This window comes from Peromyscus californicus, unplaced genomic scaffold, assembly GCF_007827085.1.
Source record: "Peromyscus californicus insignis strain IS unplaced genomic scaffold, ASM782708v3 Scaffold_7__1_contigs__length_154581171, whole genome shotgun sequence".
In the NCBI taxonomy this organism is placed as follows: domain Eukaryota; kingdom Metazoa; phylum Chordata; class Mammalia; order Rodentia; family Cricetidae; genus Peromyscus; species Peromyscus californicus.
Window position 1 is genome coordinate 66,930,401 of NW_026294595.1, and position 17,938 is coordinate 66,948,338.

At 49.1% G+C, this 17,938-nt stretch overlaps 1 protein-coding gene and 1 non-coding gene across 12 annotated transcripts; one reads left to right on the forward strand and one right to left on the reverse strand.

Moving 5' to 3' along the window:
* Positions 1 to 594: 594 nt before the first annotated feature.
* Nr1h3 (nuclear receptor subfamily 1 group H member 3) lies at positions 595 to 17,837 on the reverse strand. Of its 11 annotated transcripts, none has more exons than XM_052724660.1 (11): positions 17,572 to 17,837; positions 14,166 to 14,508; positions 13,890 to 14,018; positions 7,849 to 8,031; positions 7,042 to 7,308; positions 6,409 to 6,617; positions 6,126 to 6,305; positions 5,850 to 5,949; positions 1,516 to 1,629; positions 1,206 to 1,300; positions 595 to 1,020 (listed from the first exon to the last, which is right to left on the reverse strand). In XM_052724660.1, the coding sequence occupies exons 4-11, from the start codon at positions 7,943 to 7,945 to the stop codon at positions 874 to 876; spliced, it is 1,209 nt and encodes a 402-aa protein (XP_052580620.1). In that variant the 5' UTR covers positions 7,946 to 8,031; positions 13,890 to 14,018; positions 14,166 to 14,508; positions 17,572 to 17,837; the 3' UTR covers positions 595 to 873. The 11 variants fall into 11 exon arrangements, with proteins under 11 accessions (XP_052580620.1, XP_052580613.1, XP_052580612.1 ...); XM_052724653.1 differs by lacking the exons at positions 13,890 to 14,018; positions 14,166 to 14,508; positions 17,572 to 17,837 and adding exons at positions 8,168 to 8,266; positions 8,915 to 8,994; positions 10,273 to 10,366; XM_052724652.1 differs by lacking the exons at positions 13,890 to 14,018; positions 14,166 to 14,508; positions 17,572 to 17,837 and adding exons at positions 8,168 to 8,266; positions 8,915 to 8,994; positions 10,205 to 10,313.
* Positions 15,233 to 15,338, forward strand: LOC128102726 (U6 spliceosomal RNA). Its single transcript, XR_008215492.1, has one exon. It is a non-coding gene; the product is annotated as a U6 spliceosomal RNA (small nuclear RNA).
* Positions 17,838 to 17,938: the final 101 nt, after the last annotated feature.

The following is a 17,938-nucleotide window of genomic DNA, read 5'->3' on the forward strand; positions in this document are numbered from 1 at the left end:
GACAACTCAAAACACTGGTCATCCTCCACGAGCCTCCGGGGACTTTTCTTCGAGTCCCCCAGGGCCCAGAGCCCGAAGGGAAGTATTACCCGGCCTGGGGTCTTTAAGGCTGTACTCCTTTTCAGATGCCAGTGTTAAAAGTGAGACGTCACACACACACACACACACACACACACACACACACACACACACACACACACACACACACGTGAGGTGTACTGCTGAGTTATTGCTGAAGCTCCGACTCCTCCCCAGACAGTAAGAGCACCTGCTTCTGCCTTGATCATTAAAGGGGAAGGTGCACCAAAGCCTAAGCATTTCTCTTATGCAGCGGGCCTAGTGAACAAAAGCTGTCACTTGTGATTGTTGTCCCTCTCCTGAATGTGGAGGCAGGTTCTAATGGACACAGGCTTCCTCCACCCCAGCACCCTTACCCTCGATCCAGAAACTGGTTTCCCTATCTTGGCCTTTCTGTTCCAAGTGCCAGACCTGTTGGTGAAAGAGCCCTGTGGCAGTTACAGCCTGGCTGCAGAATGAGAGTGGAGAATTTCTTTGGGGCCCTATGGGGAAAAACAGGAAGTGGTAGAGACAAGATGGGCAGGGCCCTGAAGAACCCTGTGCAAAGGGGCCTTCCTGGCTAGTTTATTTGGTTGGGTCAATAAGGTCTTCAGATGTGCACTACGATAGTAGGTCCCCAACTGCCCAGCAGCCACACAACACCCAACCCTTTGACTCTCCTTTAATGCCATGCAAGGATCTCCTTCACCCAGCTCCCAGGAAGGTTCGCCCTTCTCAGTCTGCTCCACCTCTAGGAAGCAGTCCGTAAGCCTCAGTCGTGTGTCCCAAAGCACAGAGGACCTGGAGGAAGAACCGTCATTCGTGGACATCCCAGATCTCAGACAGCAGCGGGGGAAGCTTTTTGTCCTGCAGCCGAAGTGCAAACACTTGCTCTGAGTGGACGCTGCTCAAGGTCCGGAGGCTCACCAACTTCATTAGCATCCGTGGGAACATCAGTCGGTCCTGGAAGAAAGAAAGAGGGAAGTCTAGCTGTTGCTCTTCCCTAGAGAAGGAGAGCGGGGCAGGGAAATTTTGAGAAAGGAAAGTAAAGAACTGCCCATGCTGGGTGTAAGCAAGAGTCTTGAAACAAAGTGGATATCTGGAAAGGGGCCTGAAGAGCAGAAGAAAAAGGCACTGAGGAGACTCACGTGGGGGTGGTTGATGGAGACATAGGCATGCAGGGCCTCCACATACGTGTGTTGCAGCCTCTCTACCTGGAGCTGGTCCTGCACGTTGGGCCGGTCTATAGGTCACCAACAAAGTTGAGGAGCAGGTCTGGCCGAGGTCTTGGTTCCATACCCCAAATCATAACTCCCAAATAGGGACACATCCCACCCAACCTCCCATCCACAGTAACACAGCAGGGTCCTCCACACCCAGGCTTCCTGCCCTGGAGGGACTACAGCCCTCCTGGGTGAAGGTCTCTGACTAGGTTTCCCTCTTGGCCCTCCTCCGCACCTGCAGAGAAGATGCTGATGGCGATGAGCAAGGCAAACTCGGCATCGTTGAGCTGCAGTTCGTTCATAGCTCGGGAGAACTCAAAGATGGGATTGATGAACTCCACCTGAAGCCCTGGGGAGGAAGGGACACTGAGGCTTATGGCGGGCACGGGGAGAACATCCTCCAACTCAATGTGGGGGACTGCTAGGAAGTCACTGAAAGGTCTCCAGGTTTCTGCTGGGCAAGAACACACTTAACTTCTCTACATCTCCTCTGTGAAATTCGAGTCAGGTGGAAACTGGCGAGCAAAACCAGTCTGCTGGGAATGGTAGTGCGTGAATGTAATTCCAGCACTTGAAAGGCTGAGGCAAGGGGATTCCAAGTTTCAAACCAGTTTGGGCCACATAGCAAGATCCTATCTCAAAACAAAACAAAAACCTATCGTGATGGTGTGACGGACCTCTGGGCATGTCTGTGAGGGACTGAATAAAAAGAAAGCTGAGCACTCGATTCATCTGTCTCTGCTTCCCGACTGTGGATCCCATGTGACTATCTACATCAGGGGTTCAACTGTGGGCTGTGACCCCTTGGGGGTCACATCAGATATCCTGCATATCAGATATTTATATTATGGTTCATAACAGTAGCAAAACCACAGTTAAGGTTGAAGCATTAGGAAGGTTGAGAACCACTGCTCTACATCTACTGCTACACCTATCCCCATGATGAACTACATGCTCAAGCCAGGGGCCAATACAACCTTCCTTCTTTTTTTTTTTTTTTTTTTTGGTTTTTCGAGACAGGGTTTCTCTGTATAGTTTTTGGTGCCTGTCCTGGATCTCGCTCTGTAGACCAGGCTGGCCTCGAACTCACAGAGATCCACCTGGCTCTGCCTCCCGAGTGCTGGGATCAAAGGCGTGCGCCACCACTGCCCGGCCCTTCCTTCTTTTTTAAAAAAGATTTATTTATTATGTATACAATGTTCTGTTTGCATGTATCCCTGCAGTCCAGAAGAGGGCACCAGATCCCATTACAGATGGTTGTGAGCCACCATGTGGTTGCTGGGAATTGAGCTCAGGACCTCTGGAAGAGCAGCCAGTGTGCTTAGCCTCTGAGCCATCTCTACAGCCCCAGCCCTTCCTTCCTTAAGTTGCCTTTGGCCGGTATTTTGTCAAGAAACTGAAGAAAGTAACTAATACAGATGGTTACATGATAAGGTAAGTATGCAGAAGGTTTAGCATGAAAAGTATTGCATTAAACAACAATTATTAGGATTCTCAAGGATGTCATGTTTCTAGAAATAGATATCTTTTACTTTGCTTATAAAGAAGCCCTTTTTGGCTGGCAAATGGCCTTATCTGAATACTAGGCTACAGCTGATAGAGCACATCTTGGATAGAATGTGGCTCAGGGTGTGGACTGCAGTTCGAGACTGCCAGGATTTGACTCCCCTGAATCTGCTACTTACTAAGCTGGGTGAAGTGGTTAAGTTATTTAACCTATCTGTGCCTTAGAGTCCCCACCTGTAATCTGGAGATAATAAGATTTACCTTATAAACTTCTTAGAATAATAAATGTATATGTGGTATCTACTATGTGTTCATTAAATTTTTTTGTTTGTTTGTTTTGAGACAGGGTTTCTCTGTGTAGCTTTGTGCCTTTCCTGAACTCACTCTGTAGCCTAGGCTGACCTTGAACTCACAGAGATCTGCTTGCCTCTGCCTCCTGAGTGCTGGGATCAAAGGCATGCGCCACCACTGCCTGGCTTCATTAAATTTTTAAAAAGACTTCATTTTTGTGCAAAGGTCCCATAGAGCCCAGGCTGGCCTCAAATTCACTATGTAGCTGAGGGTGACTTTGGACTTCAGGCCTCATGAGTGGTACTATTATGAATATTTACTACCATAGCCAGTTCATGTGGTACTGGGAGTTGAATCCAGGCCCTCACTAGGCAAAACACTCTACCAACTGAGCTTGGTTGACCTTTTTTTTGTGTAATGAGACAGGGTCTCTCTACATAGCCTTTAGTTGTCCCTGGAACTCTATATAGACCAGGCTGGCCTAGAACTCAAATAAATCTTCCTCTCTCTGCTTCCTGAGTGTTGGGATTAAAGGCATGTGCCACCATGCCTGGCTTCTACCTTGGTTTTTGTTTTTGGGTTTGGTTGGTTTTTTGTTTTGTTTTGGTTGTTGTTGTTTTGTGACAATGTCTCATATAGTCCCCAGACTAGCCAAGGATGGCCTTGAACTTGTGTGTGTGTTCATGGACGTGGGAAGGGGGTGCACATGCCCATTTGCTCTGCGGAGGCCGGAAGTGAACCTCAGATGTCTTCCTCATTGCTTTCCACTGTGTTTGAACAGACTCTCACTAACCCTGGAGCAAGCCATTGAGTCTAGACTGGGCATCTGCCTGTCTCTGCCTGCTCCCCAGCACAGGGGTTACAGATGCACACTACTTCTCCAGCCTATGGACTTGAACCACTGATCTTCATATGTGTCTCCCCATTTAAAACAACAACAACAACAAAACCCAATAATAATCAACCAGTCTTCTTTCAGGGAAGACAATGAGTATGCAATAACCCCTGACCTATAGCGAGGCACCTGCTGAACATGTCTTCCCCTCGCATTGTCAATGTCTCCGCCCCAGACTGTTTTCTAGGCTTTCTCAGATCTCTTTCAGCAGCCATCTGCTACGCTTTTCCATCCAGGTCTCTTGATGAGTCACTTCCTGTACTTTCACCCTGATGTCTATCCAGCGTTATGTGTTGATCTAGTCAAGAGGCCAGCTTCATTTTATAAAGCATTTCTTGATGAAATTTTAAGCTCCAAAATATGCTCAAAAGCCCCCCATACAAAGAAAAAAAGAAGGTTCTGGAATTGCGCTGTGCCCTCGTGAGGGTCTGCTAATGCTCGCTGGAGGAATCCCTCACATGAGATTGGTTCACATTAGTCAGCCATTGTACGCAACATATGGCAGTGGATGGGGTTGGGAGAGACTTGACAAAACAGAGCCTCTGGGGAAAGAAAAGCAGGACACACGGACACACAGACACACAGACACACACACACAGAGTGAGAGAGAAAAACAAGACAGACAAACGTTAAAAAATGGTTAAAAAGAGAAGAAAGAAAAAATAAAAAGAGGCTTCTGTTCCTTTTTCCCAAAAACACACTGATAAAATGAGAAATGAAAAACACGATGACATCAAAACTGCTTAAATAAAGAAATCTTATAAATAGGTGCCGATTCAGATAGCCCAAATCCACGAGTGCTGAAGGAACAGGAAGGGTTCAGAAAGGAGCGTGTCCTGACAGAGGCAAGGGTTAAGGAAGTCTAAAGTCAGCAACCGTTTGAGGGGGGTTTGGTGGGAAAGAGGGACAGGGCTGGTTTTAAGTCTGGACAGCACCTTCATATTGCCCACTAAGTACCCCGACATTCAGAAAACAAAGAAACGCAGCGGGGCTGACAGAGCCTTGCCTTCCCCTGCAGTTAAGGGAGGCCTTCCTAGAAGGGCCACATTGGGACAAGGGGCTCAGGGGTTAGCCTGAGTCACCAGATGCCAGTGAAAGCTTTCTGAACTATCGGCCCTGAGAACAGGCACAACGTTCGCTGTATTTCACAGCCTGCTCTCTCAGCTGCCAAGTCCTCAGTCTCCTCCAGACTTCTGCCATCCTTTCCCAGCCCCACTCCTCCAGACTTGCATCCTTTCCCAGCCCCACTTGTCTCATCATAAGCATCCCCAACAGCTGAATAAGAGAACCCTCCACTGCTTAGCACTGAGCAGCATCAGACCCCAGCATCAACTCCACCCGATCCAGAGGAAACACTGGATTTGATCCTACAGCTCTCCTATTCTGCACGTTTGTTATGCTTCAGCCCTGGTTGTTCAGCTCACCGGGTGGGGGACAGAAAGAGAGTCAGGCTTGAGTGAGCCTGCGTGATCTTAAAGAGCATTATCTGAAAAGGGTTTCTTGCCTTTTGTCTCAAAAGGCTGATACAGTGGTTTTCAAAACGCTTTCTTAGCTATACAATATTTTCAACTTTTAAGCAGAAGCACAACGCAGATTTAAGTAGAGCTTCATTGGTTAAAGCAAGAATGAACCCCCACCCCACCCCCGCGCTCTGCCGGGCCTGGTCTCCTCCAAGAAGATGCTTACAAAAACCTCACATGTGTCAGTGGACAGAGGTCTGTTTGGAGCAGCTGAAGTGACTGATCAACATCCCAAACTTCTCTCTTGGAAAAACAAGTGGTGTCCCCACTGTATAACCACCCAAACCTCAGGTCCACGGCTCTCCTGATGGGCCCCATGATGGAAAGCGCCAGTGCCCTGGCCATCTTAGATCTCACCTGCTTTGGCAAAGTCTTCCCGGTTATAACTGAAGTCCTTGAGGAAGGTGATGCTCTCGCTCCCAGGGTTGTACCTCCGTGACGTCTCCAGAAGCATCACCTGCACACAAGCAGCAGCTTTCAAACAGGCACGAAGGGGCTGCTCTTGGTACGTGGCCCTTGGAAGGAGGTTGACTCCTTTTCCCAATGGCTCAGACTCTCCAAGCTGGATCTCTGGAGGTCCCCTACAGATAAGCCTACTCTGGTTCTCCCTTCATCCCATTCCCTTTCAGCCACCTCAATCGCAGAGGTCTTCAGCAAGGCGATCTGGTCCTCCCTGCTGAGCTGCAGGAAGCCAGGGAGCTGTTTGGCAAAGTCAACGATCTCCTGCACAGACACGATGGCCAGCTCAGTAAAATGGGCAAAGCGCTGTTGTCGGGCTTCCCGGCTCTGAGGGTCAGGTGTGACGGGCCAAGGCTACCCAGGGTGGGCAAGGAAGGAAAAAGCAAATTGCTGTGAGTCAGACAACAAGTTAGCTGGGGCCTCGGGCACAGCCACCTCGCCCCAGGTCATCAAGTACCGTGACTCGCAGTCGGTCAGAAAAGGAGCGTCTGTTGCACTGTTGCTGGGCAGCAACCAGCTTCTCAATCATGCCCAGTTGCTCCGGGCTGAGCTGTGGCAGGACTTGGGGAGCTGAGGAAACCCTGGGGGACACTGACGTGGCTTGAGTCTGCTCTTCTTCTTGCCGCTTCAGTTTCTTCAAGCGGATCTGTTCTTCTGACAAGACACCTAAAGACAGGGCCTGATGTGAAGTAGGAAGCGGGGTAAGGGTGAACAAGAGGCAGCGATGGGGAAGGGGGGATGGACGGTTTTATGCTCCAGGAACAAAATGTGTGTGAAAGCAAGGAAGGTGTTTCTTTTTCTTTTCTTTCTTTTTTGTTTTGTTTTTGTTTCGGTGTTTTTTGTCTGTTTGTTTTGCAAGACAGGGTCTCACTATGTAGCTCTTGGCTGTCCCTGAACTCACTCTGTAGACCAGGCTGGCCTTGAACTCAGAGATCCACCTCGGCTTCCCTAGTGCTGCCACTATGCCTGGTTAAGGGAGTTTTAATCCACACTCAGGAGAGCCCCGCAGGAATAAGCATCTATCTGCCTTCACAACAGGGCGTCAATAGTCTCCCATCAGCTCTTCCCAATTCCTGCTCCAGACACTTACACTCCTCCCGCATGCCCGCCTGGAGGCATTTACGCAGCCGACACTCCTGGCATTTCCTCCGCATGTAGGTGTCCATGGGGCAGTGGCCACCGCTGTGGCAAACGTAGCGTGCTCCCTTGATGACACTGCGGCGGAAGAACCCCTTGCAGCCCTCGCAGCTCAGCACGTTGTAATGGAAGCCAGAGGCCTTGTCCCCGCATACACTGCACAGCTCATTCCCCAGCATTTTGGGAGCTGGCCCCTTTTTCCGCTTTTGTGGACGAAGCTCTGGATACAGACACAAGGCTTAATGTCCTCCCTTCCTTGATCACTCCTGGCTGGGCACTCTATTCTCTTCCCTTCATTGAATGATATTCTTTCTCTCTCTCTCTCTCTCTCTCTCTCTCTCTCTCTCTCTCTCTCTCTCCCTTCCTCCCTCATCTCTCAGATTCACAATATATAGCCTAGGTTGGTTTTGAACTTTTGAACTCCTAGGCTCAAGTGATCTTGCTTCAGCCTCCAGAGTAGCTTGAATTACCAGGGCATGCCACAGTGCCTGGCTTAATCTATAACAGTTGCTGTCCTTTACCAAGGACTATTATGTCCTAGGTACTGCATGAGCTCTTTATAAGCATTGATCCTCAGGACAATCATGAGGGTTAATTTCAAATCACAAAGAAACTGAGGCTCAGAAATGCCTAAGATACAGACCAAATTCACACCAGAGTCACGTGGGATTTAACTGTGACCTTAGAAGGCAAAGGACCCCAGAGTTCCCCTCTCGGATCTAGGGAGCCCCTACCTTCTCCAAATCCGGGTGCTTCTTACCTGTAGGCTCTGTAAAGGTCTCTGCCCTGGGGAGCAGGGCTGTGGGCTCTGCTGCCTCCAACCCCATCCTCAAAGCACTTCCAGCAGACTGGGCCATCCTAGCTTCCTCCCTGACGATGCAGCTGCTGCCTCCCTGGTCTCTTGCATCTTGGGTTTCTGTCTTCCATAATTCCGTTGCAGAGTCTGAGCCCAAAAAGAGGCACGAAGGGAGTATGGATGGGTTCGTGTCCTATCCAGACTCCATCCCCAAATGTCTTGGCTATAAACTTAACTCTACCCTTAGAAGGCAGCTAAGCTAGCCAGGAGTGGTGGCACACACCTTTAATCTCTGGGAGGTAGAGGCGGGTGGATCTCTGAGTTTGAAGCCAGTCTGGTCTACACAGTGAGTTCCAGGATAGCCATGCTACACAGAGGAACCCTGTCTCGGGAAAAAAAAAAAAAAAAAAAAAAAAAAAAAAAAAAAAAAAAACAGAAAAAGAAGGCACCCAAGCCCCAGCTCATGCTTTCAGATTCCAGGATCATGTGGAATCTAGGACTAGTCACTTTCAGTCCTTTGCACAACAAGATCTTAGATGAAGCCGGGCGTGGTGGTGTACACCTTTAATCCAGCACTTGGGAGGCAGAGCCAGGCGGATCTCTGTGAGTTCAAAGCCAGCCTGGTCTACAGAGCGAGTTCCAGGATAGGCTCCAAAGCTACACAGAGAAATCCTGTCTCAAAAAACCAAAAAAGAAAAGAAAAGAAAAAAAAAAAGATCTTAGATGAAGATGCTAAGCTTTGTCCCCTCGGGGGTGCTGGAGAGCATCCATTTCCTAGATCAGACAGAACTCTCCAGTGAGAGCTAAGCATGAGACATGTCGGCTTTCCCCAGAAGCAAATCCAGACCGAGGACTTCACGAACAAATACTAGAACCAGGGCAAAGGGTCTGAGGCAAGTAACACTAAGAACAGATCTGGCTTGTGCTGCTAAGAAGTGCGGGACGCAGGCAGTGAAGGGGGCTGATTCCTGGGGTAGGAGAGGAGTCAGAGGCCTCGGCTCAGAGAGAAGGTTTGAATAAAGCAGCTTACCAGGACAAACACCAGGTCCTGGAGCCTCCAGCCACAAGGACATCTCTTCCTGGAGCCCTGGACATTACCAAGACACTGTCCTGCAGGAATGACCCAGGTTACACCTCCAGAACCAGGCTCCCTTCTGTGCTACCTTCCATCCGTCCTCAGATTATCAGCTGACATTTACTTGCCATGGACTAGCCTGTAAAGCCTTCTTTGTTATATCCCTATGAAGTCAGGACTTTTTATATTATTTTTTTCAGTTAGGGAGATTGAATCCAGAACTTCATGCAGGCTAGGCAAATGATCTGCCTGCCGTTGAACGATACCTCCAGCTTGTCAGGACTAGTCTCTCTTTCTTTATTTTGGTTTTTCAAGACAGGGTTTTTCTGTATAGCCTTGGCTGTCCTGGAACTTGCTCTGTAGACCAGGCTGGTCTCAAACTCACAGAAATCGTCTGGCTCTGCCTCCTGGGTGCTGGGATTAAAGGTGTGTGCCACCACCGCCCGGTTTATCAGGACTGTTCTTAAATCCATTTTAAAGATAAGGAAACCAAGGTTCAAAGAGGTTAAAGAAACCGCCTATGGCCACACAGGTGGGGGTGGTAGCACCAAGAGCAGAATCCTGAATTGTCTGAGGTCTCAGGACTGTCCCATGTTCTCTGCACCCACCTCTAACAGTAGAGAGAGCCAGAGTTAGCAGGACCACGAGACTGGATCCAAGCTCACTCTGAGTCTGCTTGTTAGAATATTTCTGAAGTCCCAGCATAAAGTTCTCATCACAAGACTCTCCCCAGTACAGGGCCTCCTCTCCCAGAACCCCTCCAGTTCTTTTGAGACCCAGAAAAACTCTGTCCCTGCCCGGAACTCCTGTTATCATTATTCCTCATTTTCCCCCAGAGATTCTTCCCTAAGAATATCTTCCCATCCCATCGCTCCCCAACCCGGATGCAAGGACAGAGCCCCCGGGACCACTGTCTAGGAGCCGACCAGATAAACCAATCCCCAGGTCACCAGACTTGCAGGCTGCTTGGTCTCTGGAGCCCCCTTGCTGGAGAAGAGGGTGTTGCAGTGCCCGGCCCTCGAGGCCGCAGCGGGCAGCCAGTGACTAGAGCTGAGCCCACAGGGGCCGGCAGGGACAAGCAGTAAAGTAGGAAAAGGCTGAGGGGAGGGACCGACAAGGGGTCCTTCCTCCCCGCGACCCGGAGCCCTTAGTCTCCTTAGGCCCCCGCCCACGAGGTAGCTTCCCCACCAGGCTAACTCCTCCCCAGCCGGCCACCCCCTTAGCCGGCGCCACCTTGTCCCCTACCCTCTACCAAGACTGTCGCGTTTCCCCGCAGACCGGCCCAGTTCCATGTGTCTCCTTCCTCTCCTCACCCGGGAGCTCTTTGCTGGTACAGAAGGACTGCTTCTCAGGCACCCCCACCCTAATCCCAGCAGCCTCCAGAGTCAGCGTTCCCTCCCCCCCTCCCCCCATAGACACCTCGCAGAGCAAAGGTCCCGGCACGGCCCGGAATTGCGACACCAAGGCCCAGCCTGTGTTCCCAGCCTCCCTCCTCCCCTGCCTCTGGGAAGGCGCCAAGCTCTCCCCACTAGCCCCAGGACTGAGCCAAGCGGGTAGTACTCCAAGGGTGAAGACAAGCAGGTGCTGGGCCTTCAAGTGAGCTTGAGTCTGTGTGCCCTGAGGGGGGACAGGGAAGGGAAGAGGTCAGGCGACAGAGGCCTGGGAGAGGAGCAGATGCTAGCAACCCAGGGGGCCTGCCCAGTACAGATCTCCACAGATAAGCAGGTCGCCTATCTAGAGAGCAGTCCCATCTGGGGTGGTGTCATGAGCTACAGAATCTACAGCCATAGCTTTCCTGCCTTGCTGCCTGGGACAGGAGATTCAGCCCTGAAGGAACACATCAAGTTTCATTGATTTAATCTCCCAAGGGGATCAGCAGCTGGCTTAGAGATGAAGCACAGTAGATACTATGTTTCTGTTTGTTAAATGATAAGTAAACAAACGAAGAAAAATAGGTGCCTCTTCTATCCCATACTTTTTAGCTTGAGTTTATTTCAACTCAGCAGAATCATTTCTCATTTGGGTTCTGGGTTCAAACCTCAGGGCTGGGGCTACAGCCTATGCCAGGAAAGCACTCCTTGGCAGAACTTCGTCCTCATTCACTTGTCTGATCTTGACTGCGCAAGTTAATGTCTCTGAACCTCTCTTTGAGTAGGGATAATAATAATAGTTTTGACACATAAGATCAATGTGAGAATAAAAATCAGCACAACGGGGGCTGGAGAGATGGCTCTGAGGTTAACAGCACTGGCTGCTCTTTCAAAGGTCCCAAGTTCAATTCCCAGCACCCACGTGGCAGCTCACAACTGTCTGTAACTCCAGTTCCAAGGGATCCAACACTCTCAGACAGACATAAATGCAGGCAAAACACTAATGTTCATAAAAGAAAAATCAGCACAGTGTGTCATTAATGTTCAAGGATGGGCAGGGTTATCATTCCCCTCCGATTCCTTTAGAGGTTTGTCTGCCATCACCTTGAACCTATACATGGTCAACCCTTTGAATCTGTTTCCATATACAAACTCCTCACTATTCTTTGGCTCCTGAGCGCAACTCCAAGGGGGAGGCAGAAAGGGTAAATGACTCCATTTTACAGCATTTACTGACGCTCTCTTGAGAGCTTGCCCAAGACCACACAGTTAGTGGCCAAGCTGAGGTCAGAATCCAGATGTCCTTCCTCCAGGCCCACTGATCTTTTCTTCCTGTGTTCAAGTCTAGAGCATTCTCGGGTCTGAGGAAAAGTTCTGAGATGGGAAGAAGCTAGGGCTGGTGGGCTGCAGGGCTGGTGGGCGGTAGGGCTGGTGATTGGCTGGGCTGGTGGGCGGCAGGACTGGTGGGCTGCAGGTAAGGTGGGCTACAGGACTGGTGGGCTGCAGGGCTGGTGGGCTCAGAGCTGTTGGGCAGCAGGGCTGGTGGGCTGCAGGTAAGGTGGGCCTCAGGGCTGGTGGCCTCAGGGCTGGTGGGCTGCAGGACTGGTGATCGGCAGGGCTGGTGGGCAGCAGGGCCGGTGGGCTGCAGAGCTCTGCAAATGCTTCAATTCAGATGTGAGAAGCAGGAGTTGAGGTTACTGCTGGCTGTTCACCCCCTGCCCCATTCCCAGTTTCCTGCTCACAGGCCCTTCCTGTTTTGCTGTGAACTCCAATTCCCATGGGTCCACATTAAAGCATAGGACAGGGGCCAGACAAGCGCCAGAGGGACCAGAACAGAGATGAACAGGGAGGGCATGAGGGAGGAAAACAGAGGAAAGAGGGCAAGAGTGAACATGGTTGTGGGGGCGGGCCCGAAAGAACAGGGTGGGGAAGGACGAGAAAACTGAAGTAGAAAGGGGGTTTGGTGAAAGATGAGAGGAAGCACAGGCTGAGCCAAGGGAACAGGCCGAGACTGGGAACACGTGTAAGACAGCGGGCTGTGGGGGTGTTGTGAAATCTGCCCATGCACTCGTTTTTCACATTCAGAAAAAGCCCCTCTGGCAGCCCCCATCTTCAGCTTCTGCCTCTGGCTCTTGTTCCTTCTCGTCACAAGGTCGCCCCTCACAAGGCCTCCACCCTGGTCTGGACAGTTATGAATCACGAGCACAAGGCTGTCCATTCTTCTCATGTGTTCCTTCCCCTATTTTCACAAGGCCTGTCATCCTGGGAAAGTAGAAACCAAGGACAGCAGCCACAGAGACTGGGACTGCTCAGTCCTAGCACTCATCAGGTATCCAGCTCTCTCCCCTTGCTCATGTCCCAGCATAGTGGCACACTCAGAGATGTCCCTGATATACTTCATTTCAAGGAACTTGAGATGTAACATTGGCCTGAAGCCCAGTGACCTTTTCTAGGGGTTAAAAAAAATGTCTCCCTCATCCATTCCTAATCCTGCTCCTTCCCGACTCCCTAATTGCTTCCCAGGGTGCTTCCTAGGCCCCAGGAAGACACATACACAACCCAGTCTGGAGCCCACTGACCCAGGCTAGAGACAGCTGTTGAACAAGCAGGTCCTCCCCCAAGCCAGCCAGGGAGGCAGCGCAGCTCAGTTTCCTGTAAAAGACGCAACATTGCCAGTACCTCACCACCACAACCACCCACCCCTTCAGGTTTCAGGTGGTGGAGGAGCTCGGCACAAAGAGAAGGGAGAGGGGAAAAATGGGGAAGGCTAAAACCTGTTGATGGTATCTCCACAGACTTTCCAGTGGCTGACCACTGGGACTTCTGCCCCAAGCCAGGGCAAGCAATCAGGTGACCAGCAGCTAGAAGCACACATGTCCTACTTTACCAGCCCCACCCTCATGGCACAGTTCCATCAACCCACAGTGTAATTAAGGCCAAGGCATCCCAGTCCTATGGGCTTTTCCCATGTTTTCTTGGCTCTTACAGAAAGCAACATCCCTGGGAACATCCTTGGGGAATCTTACAAGTCACATCTCTGATTCCTCCACCCCAAATTTCCAAAGGTTGCTTCTAGGCTTAGAAATAGCACCATTTACCAGGTCCTGGACAAATGTACTAGTAAATAACTCCCTCAAAGGCAATCTTTCCCTCTAAGCAGGCCATAAAGTAAGGTTTGCAGAGGTGGGCTGGGGCAGTTACTGTTTCTGGATCCTTCTTTCAGTGCTCTAGTTGAGTAGAAAGTGAGGGAACCATCTTCCAGAGCCCTGGGAACCTGCTCACGTTGACTTCTGTCCAATCTCCTAATCACAAAATAAAGAAGAACCTGGGAACCCGTTTCCTAACCCCATATGTTCAGACATGATATAGAAAGGCAGAACATAAAGAAGAAAAGTAGTATTTGTTTAGGCTTTTCTGCATAATTCATTCTACATGTGTTATCATTTCATGTATTCTCACAGAAAATCTTAGGAGAAGGTTACTAACAAGGCATACATATTGAAACTGAATACAGGTAAAACTGATTCAAAAGCTTCTGCTCCCAACTGGAGAATGCTTACCAGTTAAGAGTCCTTGCTGCTCCTACAGAAGACCCAAGTTCAGTTCCCTGTACCCATGCTGGGTGGCTCACAACCACCTGTAACTTCAGCTCCAGAGATCAGATGCCCTCTGCTGGCCTCCATGAGCACCTGCACTCATGTGCATACACACATGTAAGCACAGAAGTAAAAAATAAGCTCATGCTCAAATTCAAACTAAAATAAAATAAGCAAATCTACTCTGTCCCATTATACAAGACTGTCTCTAAAAATGAGAAAAAGAGATGGTTAACTCACCTGTATTTAGGTCTGCATCTGCCAACACAGAGTAGAGCAATTGTTCTCAAACTTGACCTCACTTTCAGAAACTGATTTATGTAGCTGGTACTTTTACATCTTGCTTCTCCTGGTGGCGGCTAGCAGTGTCTTCCCCACTCTCCTTCTTTTCTTTTCCCTATCTCCCTTGGATTTTCCCACTTGGCTCCATCCTGCCCTGCCATGGGCTAATGCAGCTTTATTTATCAACCAATCAAAGCAACACATATTCACAGCGTACAGAAAGACATCCCACAGCAAATTTATTTGGTCTGAAATAGGGCCGCAAATATCTATCCATGTACATGATGTTTTCTTTTTCCAACTGTAAGGAAACAAGGTGAGGATAACTTCAAATCATCTGTAGAAAATAATGCAAAGGCTGAGGAATCACAAAAGCAAAGCTTTGCTCCTACCATCAATGTTCAGTGCCCACATTATCCTGAAATCATTTCACACTACAAAGACTGAAATAACATCTGCTTCACCAATCCTTCCTACGCATGCTTACAGACAGACACACAAAGGGGACAGACATACTTGAGCAAGGGGAAGAAAGGCAAAGCATGAAGGATTTTTATTCTATGTGGAGAGCTATAGATTTACCTTCTGAAAGCACAATGGCCTGGATAATTTTGCAGAGTAAGTTATACCAAAAGGTCTCCTATAGCCTAGCCTGGCCTTGAACTTGCTGTGTAACTGAAACTGTCCTTGAACTCCTGATCTTCCTGCATCAGTCTGCCATGTGCTGGGACAACAAAACAGTCTTAAAACAACTCCCTGAGATGAATGTGGGGGAGCCTGCCTACAATGCCAGCACCCGAGAAGCAGTGGAAGGAGGATTTTAAGTTGTAGGCCTGCCTGACCTACAAAATGAGACCTTGTCTCAAAACAAGCAAAAAACTCCCACTTATGCACTTGTCAGTTAGTCATGTTTTATTTGATGCCACTTATGTGAAAGGTTTCTTTTGCTAAAAATCTCAAGGTACTTTGGGACTCCCATATATGCAGTCTGATTGAACAGCCTGTAAGAAACTGTCCATTACAGTGTCTTCGTGGCAGTACATATACTAAAATTGGAACAATACTGAACGATTTGCATAGGCCTTGCACAAAAAAAATGACAAGAAAATTTGTGAAGCATTCTTTCTTTCTTTATTTTTTTTCAAGACAAGGTTTCTCTGTGTAGCCCTGACTGTCCTAGAACTAACTATGCCGGCCTGGCCTCAAACTCACAGAGATCCACCTGCCGCTGTCTGGAAGTAGAAGCATGTACCACCATAGCCCATTTTATGTTCAGGGTGTGGGCTGGTGAGATGGTTCAGCAGGGAAGGGACTTGCTGTCAAGTCTGACCACCTGAGTTCAGTCTTTAGAACCCACATTGTAGAAGGAGAGCATGGACTCCTGAGAGCTGTGTCTGACCTCTACACACACAAAACATACATAGATACTTAAAAAAAACAAACCAAACAACTGATTATATACTAGAAATCAGGAAACTTCCATTTCAAACTAGGTGTGGCAGCATATGCTTTGGACCTTTAGGAGATAAGGCAGGAATGAAAGGTCAAAGCTAGCCTGGGTTACATGGCAAGATCCTAATCCTATCTGAAAGAAAGGGAGGGAACTCGGGGAAAGAAGACCCCTGAGTTGGGCAGCACACACTTGTGATTCCAGTACTCAGCAGGTGGGGGCCGGAGGGTCAGAGGTGTGAGGCCAGCCTGGGTTATACGGGAACCTGTCTCAAAAGACAAATAACAAAACCAAGCAAGTTTGAATTTCAGTCCATTCTCTTCACCGTGTAAGCTTAGGCAAATCACTTCTCTCTGGATTGGCTTCCTAATCTCATAAACATATGGAGGATCTTTGTGAATCACTTGAGATTATATGCAAAACTGTATTCTATGTTCACGTTAAAGGGCTAATTTTTCATGTGACTTATAAGGGAACCTGTGGTTAAGAAAGTTAAGAACTAGGGAACCTGCGGTTAAGAAAGTTAAGAACTAGCTGGGTGTGGTGGTGTACGCCTTTAATCCCAGCATGCTGGAGGCAGAGGTAGGGGGATCTTGGAGTTCAAGGCCAGCCTGGTCTACAGAGTGAGTTCCAGGACAGCCAGGGCTACACAGAGAGCCCTGCTTCGAAAAACAACAACAAAACAGACAAACAAAAACCAAAACAAAAAAGGCTGGTGGGATGACTTAGTTGTTAAGAGAACTGGTTATTCTGCCAGAACATCCAAGTGTTATTCCCAGCACCCACACGGCTCTTCCTAATCTATAGGGAGGGGTTGGGGGTTTAGCTCAGTGGTAGAACGCTTGACTAGCAAGGCAAGGCCCTGGGTTCGGTCCTCAGCTCTGGAAAAAACAAACAAACAAACAAAACCCATAATCTATAAGGAATCAGATGCCTTCTGGCCTTGGAGGGCACTGTACACACGTTTCACAGATAGACGTGCAGGTGAGAAACACCCATACACAGAAAATGTTTTGTTTTGCTTGTTTGTTGTGTTTTTTGGAGACAGTTTCTCTGTGTAGCCCTGGATGTCCTGGAACTTTTTCTGTAGGCCAGGCTGGCCTCAAACTCAGAGACCTGCCTGCCTCTGTCTTCTTGTGTGCTGAGACTAAAGACGGTGTCACCACCTCCTGGCTAGGGGTTTGTTTTTTCTGTGTGTGTTTTTAGTTGAAAACTAGTTTTCAAGCCTTCTTACTCTGCTCACTCGGTCTCTGTCAAGGTTGACTTTAGAAGTAAAGTTTAGGCAGTCAGTACACAATTTGACCTGAAGTCCTGGGACAGTAAGTTCTCATCAGATTTGTTGGCAGATAATTTGAGGGGGGGTTGTTTATGGTAGGAAGATCTGCATCGAAGCATACCGAGGGCCTAAGATCTGACCTGTACTGTGTCATTATAAGGTCTGGAGTCACAAAATCTGGAGCCCAGGCTGGCTACCTGTCCCTAAATCCTAAAGGCTAATGTCTGACTCTGATTCTGTGGAAATTCCAGTTACATGCCTGCATCAAACTACAGCCCCAGTTGTCTGAAATTCTTCCCCTAGGAATTCGATGCAATGGGTTTGGGAAATCTGAACATCCTATACAACCCAAGTCCCCTGAGAGGAAGCATGATGTTTTGAGCCTAATTTAATTTAGAATTGGAAAAACACAGGGAAAGGGATAAAACTGGGGAGAGCAACTAAAGGTTTGTTCAGGAAATGAATGGTAGACTAGACTGGACCAACCTCAAAGCCACAGAGAGTCCAAAGGTCTGTTTACATGCAGTACCCTACACCCCAAACAAGACCACTTAGGGAAACCGTGCCAGAGCTAAGGCTCAAACTACACACAGAAGACAGGCGTAGAAAGTGAGGCCCTATCCTTCCCCACACCTCACCCCAATTCTGCACCAGCTGAGGCTCCGGGATCACTCTCAGAAGCACTCCTCAGAGGAGGCGCTCGCTCTCCAGACTAAGACCCTGCCCAGGGCAAGCACCACCAGCCTGGTAGAGGAAGAGGCAAGCCTGACCTAGGGCCTCTACAAAAACGAGGTCCTTAAGCCTGTTCTGTCCGGAATATCGCGCTACATTCCCGAGCTCGTCCATCACCGCCGATCGGAAACCTTCTCGTGAGCATTCCCTCCCAGATTTCGCCTTCGCCCGCCAGTCTTTCTCACATACACCCCGCCCGCCGTTAGAAAGATGGCGAAGATACACTTCCGGCAAGTGTTCTTACGAATGCATCCGGGCGTCTGCAGCAGGTAC